This window comes from Kryptolebias marmoratus, linkage group LG19 (assembly GCF_001649575.2).
Source record: "Kryptolebias marmoratus isolate JLee-2015 linkage group LG19, ASM164957v2, whole genome shotgun sequence".
Lineage (NCBI taxonomy): Eukaryota > Metazoa > Chordata > Actinopteri > Cyprinodontiformes > Rivulidae > Kryptolebias > Kryptolebias marmoratus.
The window spans coordinates 24,021,145-24,034,270 of record NC_051448.1 but is presented as its reverse complement, the minus strand read 5'-3'; the positions used below and the strand labels follow the sequence as shown (position 1 = coordinate 24,034,270).

The following is a 13,126-nucleotide window of genomic DNA, read 5'->3' as shown; positions in this document are numbered from 1 at the left end:
CACAAAAAACAAAAAACAAACAAACAAACAACAACAACAAAAAAAAGTTAAACTGACTGAGTTAAAGACATTTTTTTGTTTCCTACAATCGATTGTTGTGACGGCTATCTTGAATTGAGACTACTACAAAAGTTAATCAGTTGTAGATATTTATCCAATGATTACTTTCTGAGAGTTTCATTAAAATCTGTTCAGTGATTTTTGAGATATTTTGCAAATGGTACAGACTTACACACACACAGAAAAACATTATTGCGATGCTTTTGGATGATAATTTATTGAACATGATCATTTCCAGAGGCATGGACGAGTATCTTAGAAGCCTTCTCACCAACAGAAAAACAAATTGATTCATGCTTGTCTCACAGAGTCACATGGCCGACCGTAGTACTGTTAATCTGCAACAGCATGGGTGCCAAACTTACATAACTAGTGTCAGAGCAAAGCTGCTACCTGGAAGACTGGGTATTAATTCCTGCCCAGTTCCAGCTGTCAGCAGTGTCCTCCCTTCTCGTACTTGCACCATATGTCCCACATCACGTGCTGTGCGCAGTAAATCCTGACTGCTGCTGATGTAACCTGCCAGTGGACTAACATCACACAGCTGGTAAAAACCCCCCCGTTGAAATTAGAGGTGTCTTTGCTGCTCAGAAGTCTGTGATTTTGCACGTTTTTAGCTCACTCTGCAGCACAGCCAGACTAAAGACTGAGCTCTGACCTAAGCAGCTCAGGAGTATTAAAAACACTGGCTTTTCCAAATGCAAATTATTTTGTACGTCCTCATAAATATTACTGCCCACCAAAGGCAAAAGAGAGATATTGTTTTTGTTTATGTCTTTGTGTATGATTGTTTGTCTCTGTGTTAGCAAAATATCTTATAAAGCACTGGACAAATTTTTAATGAAACTCTCAGAAAGTAATCATTAGATGTGCATATACAACTGATTAACTCTTGGAGCCAACCTGATTCAAGATGACTGCCAAACCTAACTGACAAAAGTAGCTATAACTCTGTCAGTTTCACAGATATCAAACTGAATATTGGTGTAGTAGTAGCTGAGAGTTATTCTCAACACATTCTGCACTCTTAGTATAAACTGAATGAACCAGATCATTTTTTTTCTTTGGCATTAACTATTGGAGTCAACTCTGTCTATCTAATAATAAAATATGTCATGAACCAGTGAACCATTTTTAAAGCGATAGTCCAGTTAATTTTGAATTGACTTTTTGTCTCATAATTATCAATAGTTAGTACCTTATTACCCCTCTATAGAATCACCACCTTAACGTGGTGGAGGGGTTTGAGCACCCCTTTGAGTGACCCTGGGGGCTATAATGTCTGGGGCATTTGCTCCTGGTAGGGTCTCTCATGGCAAACTGGTCTCAGGTGAGTGGTTGGACAACGAGCAATTCAAAAACCTTGATAGATAAGCAGCAGAAGTATCAGCGCACCTCGATTGGAAACGGGAAACCGGTGCACCCCTCTAGAGCCAGGCCTAGTGGTCAAGCCTTGGCTCCTGAGGCCACACTCGAAGAAGAGACAGGATGCCACCTCTACGTGACAGCTGACAGTTATAGGGTGGCCAGAAGACAGCAGCATCTGTGGTTGCAGAGACATAGGAGGAATTCGCCGAGGCCATAGGGAAGGACTTTCGATGGCCTCAAGGAGGATCTGGCAAATCGTTAGATGAGCTGTAACATCAGTCATAGAGCACAAAGTATCTGGAAAGAGGCAAAAGTTCTTGTCAAGGCTAGGGTAATGGCTAGCCAAACAAGTTCCAGTTTTTCAGGCTTATAAAACAACTCTTTCTCAAAAACAATGTACTGGTGTGACAGAACTCTACATTAGCAAATATTAAACTTCTTTACTTTTATGTGACAGCATTTGTTCATTTTTTTGCTGTTTTTTTAACCGAACAATCTGTGTTACTACGTGAATTCATGTGTCCGAAGCATAAATTTGCAGAAATGCAGATTTGTTTGGTTAAGAAAACAGTGACAAGCTAAATAATGTCATGCAAAAATGTAGAGGTTTAATATTTACAAATGTAGTATTCTTTCACATTGGTGCTGTGTTTTTAAGAAAGAGTTCTTCTATAAGCCTGAAAAAAAAAACAACAACTTGACACTTATTTGGCTACCATTAGAATAGCCTGAACTATGGTGTCAAATTTACACCAAAAGTCCACCACAAGTGTGTATAATGCTCCACGCGCACATTGAACCTCCCATGCGCGCACAATTCAGTGACCACGAGCGCTACTCTACTGCAGGGTACAAAACTAAACACGTGTGCATGAATTGCAGCTAATCTGCTCGCTCATGGATTTACTTCTACGCACTCGTGTGAAAGTGTAGAAAAAAAGCACGGAAATATTAACCTGCATATGATTGGCCACTTTTCTGCTATCCCAGCCCTGTGACTCTTGTTGGCACTGGCTTCCGTAGGTAACTCATCTCTGTGTGGAGCTAACGAGGCTGAGTCAGAGTTTGGTGAGTGATCGTTTTATGAATTTAGCATAAAGACATAAAACGTTTACTCACCAAACTCCGACTCAGCCACGTGGTCTCTGAACTGTGCGCACATGGGATGGTCAATACGCATGTGGAGCGTAATACATGCTCGTGGTGGACTTAATACACGCTCGTGGTGGACTTTCAGCGTAAATTTGACGCCATCTATGACTGATGTCACAGCTGATAAGGTACTGACTATTGATAATTATGACACAGAACATCCCTTTAAAGATGACTGGACAGTCCCTTTATTTAACCTTTCAGAAAGTAATCCTTAAATGCACATCTACAACTGCTCAGCTTTTGGAGTTAACACCATTTCAAGATGGCCCCCACAGCTAATCAGCATTAGCCAACAAAAAAAATTTCTCTAAAATTTTTAATGTTACAAATATTAAGCTGAAAATTCATGTGGTAGTAGCTGAGAGTCATCCTCAACACATACTATGAAGACTAACACATCTCATGAGCTTGCATATAACATTATTTTCAAAGTTTGACCAAAATGGCTATGATTTGTCAACATAAAATGATCTTAGTCTGAAACTTTGCCAGAAAAGGCTGTGGATGGTATGCATTCCGTTTAAAGGATGATAGGTCTTTAATTAGAAGTTGCATTGAGCTTTATTTAAAACTTGTTTTTCAGATGGGACAACCACGCACAAATAAAATGTCTTATATATATATATATATTTTTTTTTTTTTTTAAAGGTTCTCTCAGCTGTTCTAAGTTCTCAGATAAGCAAAATTAATACTACATTCACTAATTTTAAGATAAAATCCATTAGTGTGTTAAATCACTTGGTAAATCACTTTAATAGCTTTCAGCACCTTGATATAAAGCAGGAGGTTGTTTCCTTATGAGCCTAAACCTTCTAACACAAACACTGTTGTGCAACAACTTAAGCAGATATCTCACTTTGCTCTGGCTAGTGGATGAACAGCATTCATGAGGGAGTCTCCAGAATGTCTGCAGAATGTCTTGCAACATACACTCACCAGCCACTTTATTAGATACACCTGTCCAACTGCTCATTAACGCAAATGTAGAATCAGCCAATCACATGGCAGCAACTCAATGCATTTAGGCATGTAGACATGGCCAAGACGATCTGCTGCAGTTCAGAGCAAGGATCAGAATGGGGAAGAAAGGTGATTTAAGTGACTTTGAACGTGGCATGGATGTTCACTGAGGCTACAATTTGCACAAGCTCACCAAAATTGGACAAGATTGGAAAAACGTTGCTTGGTCTGATGAGCCTCGATTTCTGCTGTGACATTCGGATGATAGGGTCAGAATTTGGCGTCAACAACAGGAAACCATGGATCCATCCTGCCTTGTATCAACGGTTTAGGCTGGTGGTGGTGGTGCAATGGTGTGGGGGATAATTTCCTGGCACAGTTTGGGCCCATTAGTACCAATTGAGCATCGTGTCAACGCCACAGCCTACCTGAGTATTGTTGCTGACCATGTCCATCCCTTTATGACCACTGTGTACCCATCTTCTGATGGCTACTTCCAGCGGGATAATGCGCCATGTCATAAAGCATGACTCATCTCAGACTGGTTTCTTGAACACGACAAAGAGTTCACTGTACTCAAATGGCCTCCACAGTCACCAGATTTCAATCCAATAGAGCACCTTTGGGATGTGGTGGAACAGGAGATTCACATCATGGATGTGCAGCTGACAAATCTGCAGCAACTGCGCGATGCTATCATGTCAAAATGAATCATACTCCCTGAAGAATGTTACCAGTACCTTGTTTAATCTATGCCACGAAGGATTAAGGCAGTTCTGAAGCCAAAAGGGGGTCCAACCCGGTACTAGCAAGGTGTTCCTAATAAAGTGGCCAGTGAGTGTATATGGCTATTCTGAATTCCCTTGCATGACTCGCAGAAGTACACAGTCTTGTTGCTTGAGTTTTGAACATGTTCAAACACTCTGTGTGACAGATAAACTCTCAAAATAGTAACAGAGTTTATGTGGGCATCTCTAACTTGTCTCAAGAGCACAAGAACTGTATTTTGACTCCCGAGAGGAAGTGTTAAGGTAAAATGTTTTATTATGTTTAATGCACTCATGTAACCTTTAAGAATGTGTTTATCTGTCTTTTACTGTTTGTGAAGACTTAGAAATTTAACTAAATACTGTATGTCTTCTCTCCAACATGCAGAAGACAGTTTGTGCAGGTGCAGTGGGTTGTATTGTGTCTAGTTTGTTTAAAATTCTGCTATTAATTATTTGAAGTCAAGTCTCTCTGACTGGACAAAATTTAATGAAACTTTCAGGGAAATAAAATCAGTGGTTGTACATCTACAACTGATTACCTTTTAGAGCTAACTCAATTCAAAATGGCTTCCATAGCTAACTGACCTTAGAAAACAAAAATTCATATAATTCAGTCAGTTTTACAGATGTGATAGAATTTAGTGTGGTTGTAGTTGAGCATGATTTACAACACATACTTCAAGGGTTACCTATTCTTTGCTTAAAATTTGTGCAATAGCTGCTGGCATCAACTCTCTTTGAATATTAGCAAAATATCTCATGAGCCAAAGGATGGATTTTAATTAAACTTTTAGAAAGTAATTATTGTATGTACGTACTTTTACAACTGATTAACTTTTGGACTCAATCCAATTTAAGATGGCCGCCACAGCTTATCCACATTAGCCAACACAAAAATGGCTTTTTCTTAGTCAATTTCACAGATACTGGGCTAAAATTTTATGTTGTAGTGGCTGACAGTCCTCAGCGTGAAATTTCTTGACTGCCACAATAGCGCCCCCACCAACCCCCACACCACCCTAAACAGAACAAAGTGGGGACAGAAAGGAGACAGTAAGCTGTTAACAGTTCTGTTAAATGGCTCTGAAGACCAGTTCGTCTTTACACTGCCTCTAGCCATTACAAACTACTGATGGAGCTGGCCATGTCCCATATAGATGTGAGCTTTTAGAAATGAAGTGACAATTGCAAAACCAAAGAACAGAACTCAGATGTGTTGACGTGGTGCCCAATGCATTAAATGTGAGACGGATGTCTCCCTCATATCGTTTTCAAAACATGACAAATTCACTCAGTTTAGTGATCCTCTTTGTGGTTAATAATTATCTAATTATTTTAACTAAATACAATGTGGCTGTGTCATCAAAGACTTTTCCTTGGTAATAAATCTGTTTTTTTAAAATTTGCATTTAGAGGGTCAAACAGACCATTTCACATGTCGACCAATTTGACTCTGTTACTGCCTCCTTTCGTGGCACAAAGAGTCAGGGGTGGGTTGGCCTCAATTCCCCTTGCCCCTTCAGTCCATATGTCACAGACATTACAGTGGTTTTTTTATGATTTTGTTTGGATTTATTTTTTAGTGTGTGGTGTTTGGATTGTTTTTTTTTTTTTAATTTGTATTTTGGGTGTTTTTCACATTCGTTGTTTTGGATTCAGCATGTTTTTCACTTAACTCATTAGCACCTGCTGTTGACTGCCCTTCTCCCTGAATTAAAACTTTCAGACTCCAATTGGCTGGGAGTATGCATTCCTTCCCTAATTAAGCTGGACAATTAAGATCAGGTGGGCAGGTAGGTTAGGTAGGTAGGTAGGTACATTTATTTATATAGCACTTTTCAACACAAGGAGACTCAAAGTGGCGGGAGAAAACAGAGGATCCATCCCACGGCTCGGCTCCGCCAAACCCAGTCGATCTATCAAACCTGTGGTGAGGTGGCTTGGTCTTCTACCCAATGCTCACAATTGTTCAACTAAAGGAAAGTAATCATTATCTTCTTGGGCATATCAGCCCATTTTTTGCGGACGCTTGGGCGGGTCCTTAGTCCCCGTTATTGTTTTGCATAGCACACGAGTGAAAGCAGGATGTGGATGTGCAGCTGGGACAAGCCAGCTTGAAAGGACCAAACAAGCAGACGCGGACGGCTTCACTTCTGGGTTCATTGGAGTGGAGATCTAATTATTGATCTCTGTGCAGGCGGATGGGACTGCTCCCTGTCAGGATGGTGTGATGATCTCCCCCTGCTGGTGTGGTGACACACTTTTAATGATGAACCAAACTGAGCTGTGGAGATTAGAACCTTGGAGTGTTTGTTGTTTTGATAACCTTTAGATTTCACTTCTTAGGCCTTTTTATCTTTTTCTATTTTAGGATTTTTGGTACTGTCAATAAATAAATGGCAAATTAACTTTTTAAACAAATTCTTCATTGTGATTGTGTGACGGGAAATTTAAACCTAAAAAAAATTAAGGCAAGAAGCAGCTAAAAGCTGTGACACATACAGAGGTGGCCAGAAGGCGTTTAGGTCCTGAAAATAAGTGTTTGGCAAACATTTTGAAGCTAGTGAAGTTTCTCTGATTGCAGCTTTAGAGGGACATTCTGTCACGTATTTTATCAACAAATCAAACTGTCCTCATGACTTCTACAATAGTAAGAACAAACACCCATATGGTTCCATGCTGATCTGCTGATAGATTAGACAATAAATCTGCTGCTGGTTGGCCCTGGTTAGATCAAACCAGCGGGGCACAGGCCTGTGCATACATCTTTCTCCATGGAAATCCCCATGATTAAATAAATTTAGTGGAAGGCTCTTCAGAATAAATATTTTTTTTCTTTAATAAAAAATATGACTAATGTATGACGGTTTAGAAAAGTGTTCTTTGTCAGCGTTAGAAAAAGAGTTGATGTCAGTAAGGTTCAGCCCCCACCTCAGGAAGTAATCATGTAAGAGGCTTTCATTTGTACCACTACTGTTGGCGCTAAGAGAAAACCAAACAGATGCTGAAGGCTCACACTTCTCAAATGATTACTGAAAGAAAAGCAGTCAGAAAAGTCTGCCTTCCATCTAGCTAGAATAAATAAGCTGTTTTTCTGTCGGAAAAGTTGACAGACAACTTGGGAAACTGCATTTTCTGCAATACTGCAGTGTAAATTTCGAGTGCTCAATGACTTTGCTAATCTTTGCTGAAGAAGCTGAAACTAAGTTGTTAATGTTAAAACAGATGACTGAAGTTGGAATGTTTCTGATTCAGCATTCACACAGACAAAAAAGCCATGTCAGTAGGATTTCTGTGTCTGTAGTCCCCGAAGAACTTGAAATCCACTTTCCAGTTAGTTTACCACCTCTTCTTGTGTTTGAACAGAGAACCAGATATTTTAGTGTTTAAAGACTTATATTGATTGCTTTCTCAAATCTGAGCAACAATGACAGTTTCCTTACATTCAATGTGTAAAGAAAGAACACAGATGTGTGTGAGCTGACTGACACCACCATGTGCACCTGCCAAGCCACTGCTGGTAAAAGTACACTGAAGAAGCTACAAAAAGTCTTCAGTGGCTTCAAAAAGGCCCAGCAGCACAGTAAGTTGATGTAGAACCAAGAATCGATAGCAATAAGGAATCTGATAGTAGGTTTGTAGCTCTAGGTGTTGCTCTGCTCTGTCTCATCTTACACTGTCTACAGTATAATAAGCCAAAGGCTGACAGGCTGGGCTAATGTGTGGGAAATAGCTGAATAAACAGGCCCAGTAATAGCTCCCCTGTTGGTCCTTTCTTTGGCTTTTTAAATTCTTGCAGGTTAGGTAGGTGCTTTTATTTTTCCATGGATTAAGGAGATGTGGGCATATATCAGTCTGTAGGGAACTTCAACATCTTGGCTGAAAGTTAAGATGACCATTAGCTCTTGCTCCCCCCTAAACACTGCTACCCTATCTTTGTCAAACTGAGTTACTCATAGAGCTTACCTGCAAAAGCTGGCCTCATGGTGAAGTCATGTTCATCAATGCGTAGGAGGTGGCTGGTTCTCAGCTTTTGGGATTTGGTGCCATCCATAATCTTCTTTGACAGAAGCCTGACAAAGAACAAACAAACAGAGAAATTTATCTAAAGTAAATAATAGATCATTCTTGTCACATTTGCTTAAGTCTTTTATAACAACAGTCAGATGCCCATGTTAAGAATAAAACATTTGTTGCTTTTGTTTATACTTACCAATAAAAAGGTGTGAAACATTCAAAGCAAAAATGAAGCTAATATACTGATCATATATGGTAAATTATGCTGATCACAAAGTAACAAAGTGTTTCAAGGTTAAGATGAGCAAAAAGTTGTTACTTGTAATGAATGCATTGCCAAAGCATATGGGACATTTTGAGTAATTGCCAAAAAGGTGAGATTAATGAAGCCAGACCACTGGTCTTCTGAAACCAGCCTGATCCATAGCAGCTCTACCTCACAGCTTACATAACTACACAGCAGATTTGAAATCTGGTCCAGTAGATCAACAACAGTAACAATGGTGGACAGCAGAGGGCTGTTTGTTCTGTTCACCCTTTTTAAATGACCAGAGCTTCTGACATGAAAGGTATATTGGCTACACCATCTCTTGGAACAGTGGAGACACACTTCTCACAATTTACAGATACTGAACAGGCCTGTAACTGTTTTCATGCTCAAGACAGACATTTCTGTGTGCATGCTTTTGTTGTTGAAATACAAAACTCACAGTGCCAGCTAGCGACCTGGTATGGAAACTACAGCAGATCCTATGGTTTGCTTTAAACCAAAAATCTTCACTGTTGGACGCAGTGGATTATACTGCATAACATTCCTGCATTAGATAAGATTATGTGAGCTCTAGCGTTAATAGTGGACATATCAGTGAGCTAAAACCAGCAGAATGTGTCCACAGGGCAGACTTATTTCTGCCCCTATGAGACTTTGTTCGTGCTGCCTGCAGATCTGATCACTGCCTACATGGTGATATGATAAATCTACTGATGAATGACTGGTAATGAGAAAAAAATGAGAAAAACCCAAGTACAAACCACCAAAACAGTGAAAAAACACAGAACAAAACAATACACTGCAAGCTAAGTAATTAAGTGACTTAAGTAACATTATTTATTAGAAGGAACTAACCACTGGGGACCAGGCACCAGATGTCCCACAACTCTGCATGGAAAAGCAGGTAAAGAAAATGAATGGATGGAATTGTCAGCACCCTACCTACCCTAATTAACTGGCTGCACCTGCAAGGCAGCAGGAGGGTTGAAGTCAACCTGCCTCTAAGCAGCCAAGTGAGTCAGTAATAGGCCTGTCGCGATAAACGATAAATCAATTAATCGCACTATGAAAAAATGAAGTCGATAAGTTTCATTTATCGGCGTCATCGTTCCTTCATGTTTCTGTCTCTTTCTACTGAAGATACTGTGTGACAAAAGGCTCCGATGCCCTTCACTGACCCCTCCCTTTCTCTTAGCGTCAGGGGGGTTGTGGCCTATTGCGTCAGGTAGCCAGTCGAGGCGCCTTGGCTTGTACCTTTTTAGCATTAGCCCCCGCTAGGAGTTAGCAAGCTAAAGAAATGCTGTTTGATATTAGGGAAAAAAACGAAATGGAATTGGTTTCAAGCTCAAAGTAGCAGCATCAGTGTGGGAGCACTTCGGATTCAAACCAAATGACTGAGGTGAACCGCTGAACCTTTGAGAGCCGGTATGTCGCATTTGTGCTTCTGTCGCCGTGTGCTTTTGTTAGTTTGCACTTTTTGTTTAAAAAACTGGCAGTTTTGTCCATCTTCTCTATGTAAAACTAATGATTATTATTTTTTGAAGGGCAGTTTAGTTTACAGACTTAATAATCCATACTGTTTTGGTTGAATGTAGGTTTTATTTTTTGTTTTTGTCAATTCATGTGCATTTTTTGTTAACAGAGACTGAGAGTCCATTTTATTTTTGTTTTCGGTTGTTTTGCTTATTTTGTGTTCCAGTTCCAGTGTTAAGTGTTCTTTTGAAATTAATTAATTAGGATGTACTTGCACTTGTGGCATTCTGCCATATGGCTGCATGTTGTGCTCCTCCTGTTTTCCTATTGGCCAGCTCTGTAATTAACCACAGCTGTTGAGGATCAAGATCACCACCACCAGGCTTCTTAAAGCAGTAATGAGGACAACGCTGGAGCATCGCTTCTTACTGGTAAACAGTCTCAGCCACTCTAGCTACCTTACTTCTGTTTAGTAGTAAGTTGGTTTGTGTTTTGTGCCTGCCTGCCTCGATCTGCCTCTGGTTGTCTCTGGAAGACTTTGGTGATTCTCACGCTGTTCTGGATTTGGACCTGAGCCTGCCTGCCTGCTACCTACCTGGAATCCTATGCACCTGAACTTTGTCTTCGTGTATGGACTTACCTGGGAATCCGGATCTTCACCTCCGAGCCTCGCTCGTCCAGAACCTGCCGTAAGACAATACTTACTTGCCAGCCCTTTAACTCATGCTCACCTTCCTCCGAACAAGCCCTATACTTACCGTGTCCATTCCCCTCCAGAACCTGACCTGCGAACCTGTTTGCTCACTGTAAATAAAATCACTTCTTGTAATCGTGCTTCAGTGTTGTTCGTTCTGGGTTACTCTGCTTTGGCATTAGTATAGATCCTGATATTATGTTATTATCATTACATTAGTTTAAAACGGTCTCCAAACAATATTATCGTTTATTGCAATATTTTCTGAGACAATCGTCCAGCAAAATTTGTTATCGTGACAGGCCTAGGCAGTAACAGTGCATAGAGTTGACATACTATAGAGGGATCACACTCTTAAGCCTCCCTGATAAGGTCTATTCGGGGTGGAGGGTCCGTTGGGTAGTCGAACCTCGGATTCAGAAAGAGTAGTGTGGTTTTCGTCCTGGTCGTGGAACACTGGACCAGCTCTATACCCTCAGCAGGGTCCTTGAGGGTGCATGGGAGTTCGCCCAACCAGTCTACATGTGTTTTGTGGACTTGGAGAAGGCATTCGACCGTGTCCCTCGGGGAATCCTGTGGGGGGTACTCCGGGAGTATGGGGTAGTGGGCCCTTTGATATGGGCTGTTAGGTCCCTATATGACCGGTGTCAGAGCTTGGTCTGCATTGCCGGCAGTAAGTCGGATTCGTTTCCAGTGAGAGTTGGACTCCGCCAAGGTTGCCCTTTGTCATCGATTCTGTTCATAACGATTATGGACAGAATTTCTAGGCGCAGCCAAGGTGTTGAGGGGATCCGTTTTGGTGACCTTAGGATTGCGTCTCTGCTTTTTTTGCAGATGATGTGGTCCTGTTAGCTTCATCAGGCCGTGATCTACAGCTTTCGCTGGAGCAGTTCATAGCCAAGTGCGAAGCGGCTGGGATGAGGATCAGTGCCTTCAAATCCAAGGCCATGGTCTTGAGCCGGAAAAGGGTAGAGTGCCTTCTCTGGGTCGGGGAAGATGTCCTGCCCCAAGTGGATCTTCGGGAGATCGTTAGGCGGATTGGTGCAGCGTCTGCAGTGAAGCGGGCACTGTACCAGTCTGTTGTGGTGAAGAGAGAGCTGAGTCAAAAGGCGAAGCTCTAGTTTTACCTGTCAATCTACGTTCCTACCCTCATCTATGGTCACGAGATTTGGGTAGTGACCGAAAGAACAAGATTGCGAATACAAGCGGCTGAAATGAGTTTTCTCCGCAGAGTGTCTGGGCTCTCCCTTTGAGATAGGGTGAGAAGCTCGGTCATCCGGGAGGGACTCAGAGTAGAGCCGCTGCTTCTCCACGTCGAGAGGAGCCAGTTGAGGTGGCTAAGGCATCTGGTTAGGATGCGTCCTGGACGCCTCCCTAGTGAGGTGTTCCGGGCATGTCCCACCGGGAGGAGACCCAGAGGAAGACCCAGGACACGCTGGAGGGACTATGTTTCTCGGCTGGCCTGGGAACGCCTTGGGATTCCCCCAGAGGAGCTGGCCCAAGTGGCTGGGGAGAGGGAAGTCTGGGTCTCCCTGCTTAGGCTGCTACCCCCGCGACCCGACCCTGGATAAGCGAAAGAAGATGGATGGATGGATGGATGGATGGATGGATGGATGGATGGATGGATGGACATCCAACACATATTTTAGCTCAAAGTTCTCCCTGCCGAGTTATACTCCACATCTCTTTGGCACTTCATTAATGACAGCTCACATCTTGGTGGAATGGGATTAGTGATTTATGAACGGCAGGGGGAGCCTAAAGAAAGACTTGTTTGCGGCCATATTGTAGAAAGTTTTGGTAAAAGAACCTATACTTAGTGTGGTGATTTGGGTTTTTTCTGTGTTTTTGTTTTATTTCTCTCGCCTGCTTGGTCCACGTCAGCCCGGCTCTTGCCTGCTTGGTCCACGTCAGCCCGGCTCTCGTCTGTTCCGCCGAGGACGGCGTCCGGCCCGTCCCTTAGAACTCTTGCCTCCCCGAGGACGGCGCCTGGGCCGCCCGCCTGAACTCTTGCTCTGCCGAGGACGGCGCCCGGGCTGCCCTCCTGAACTCTTGCTCCGCCGAGGACGGCGCCTGGGCCGCCCACCTGAACTCTTGCTCCGCCGAGGACGGCGCCCGGGCCACCCTCCTGAACTCTTGCTCCGCTGCGGACGGCGTTCGGGCCGTCCGCCAGAACTTTTGCCTTTTCGGCTCACGGGTCACCCGTTTGAACATTTATTTTTGTTTTAGGCATGTTTTTGTTCCCCCAGGCCGGTTGCCTGGTCGGTTTTTTGAATTTGTTTTGTTTGTGCCCTCCATCCTGTGTTTTTGTTTTTTCCCCCCACCACCCTCCCGGCTAGGTTTTTTTTCGTTTTAGGG

General features: G+C 42.5%; 1 protein-coding gene across 2 annotated transcripts in view; it reads right to left on the bottom strand.

The window, feature by feature from the left end:
* LOC108248740 (gamma-aminobutyric acid receptor subunit rho-2-like) overlaps positions 1-13,126 on the bottom strand; it is a 41,647-nt gene that overhangs the window by 26,145 nt on the left and 2,376 nt on the right. For both annotated transcript variants that reach the window (XM_017437710.3, XM_017437711.3), the window contains exon 2: positions 8,280-8,386. In XM_017437710.3, the coding sequence (XP_017293199.1) occupies positions 8,280-8,386 (107 nt within the window). The remainder of the gene's footprint in view (positions 1-8,279; positions 8,387-13,126) is intronic.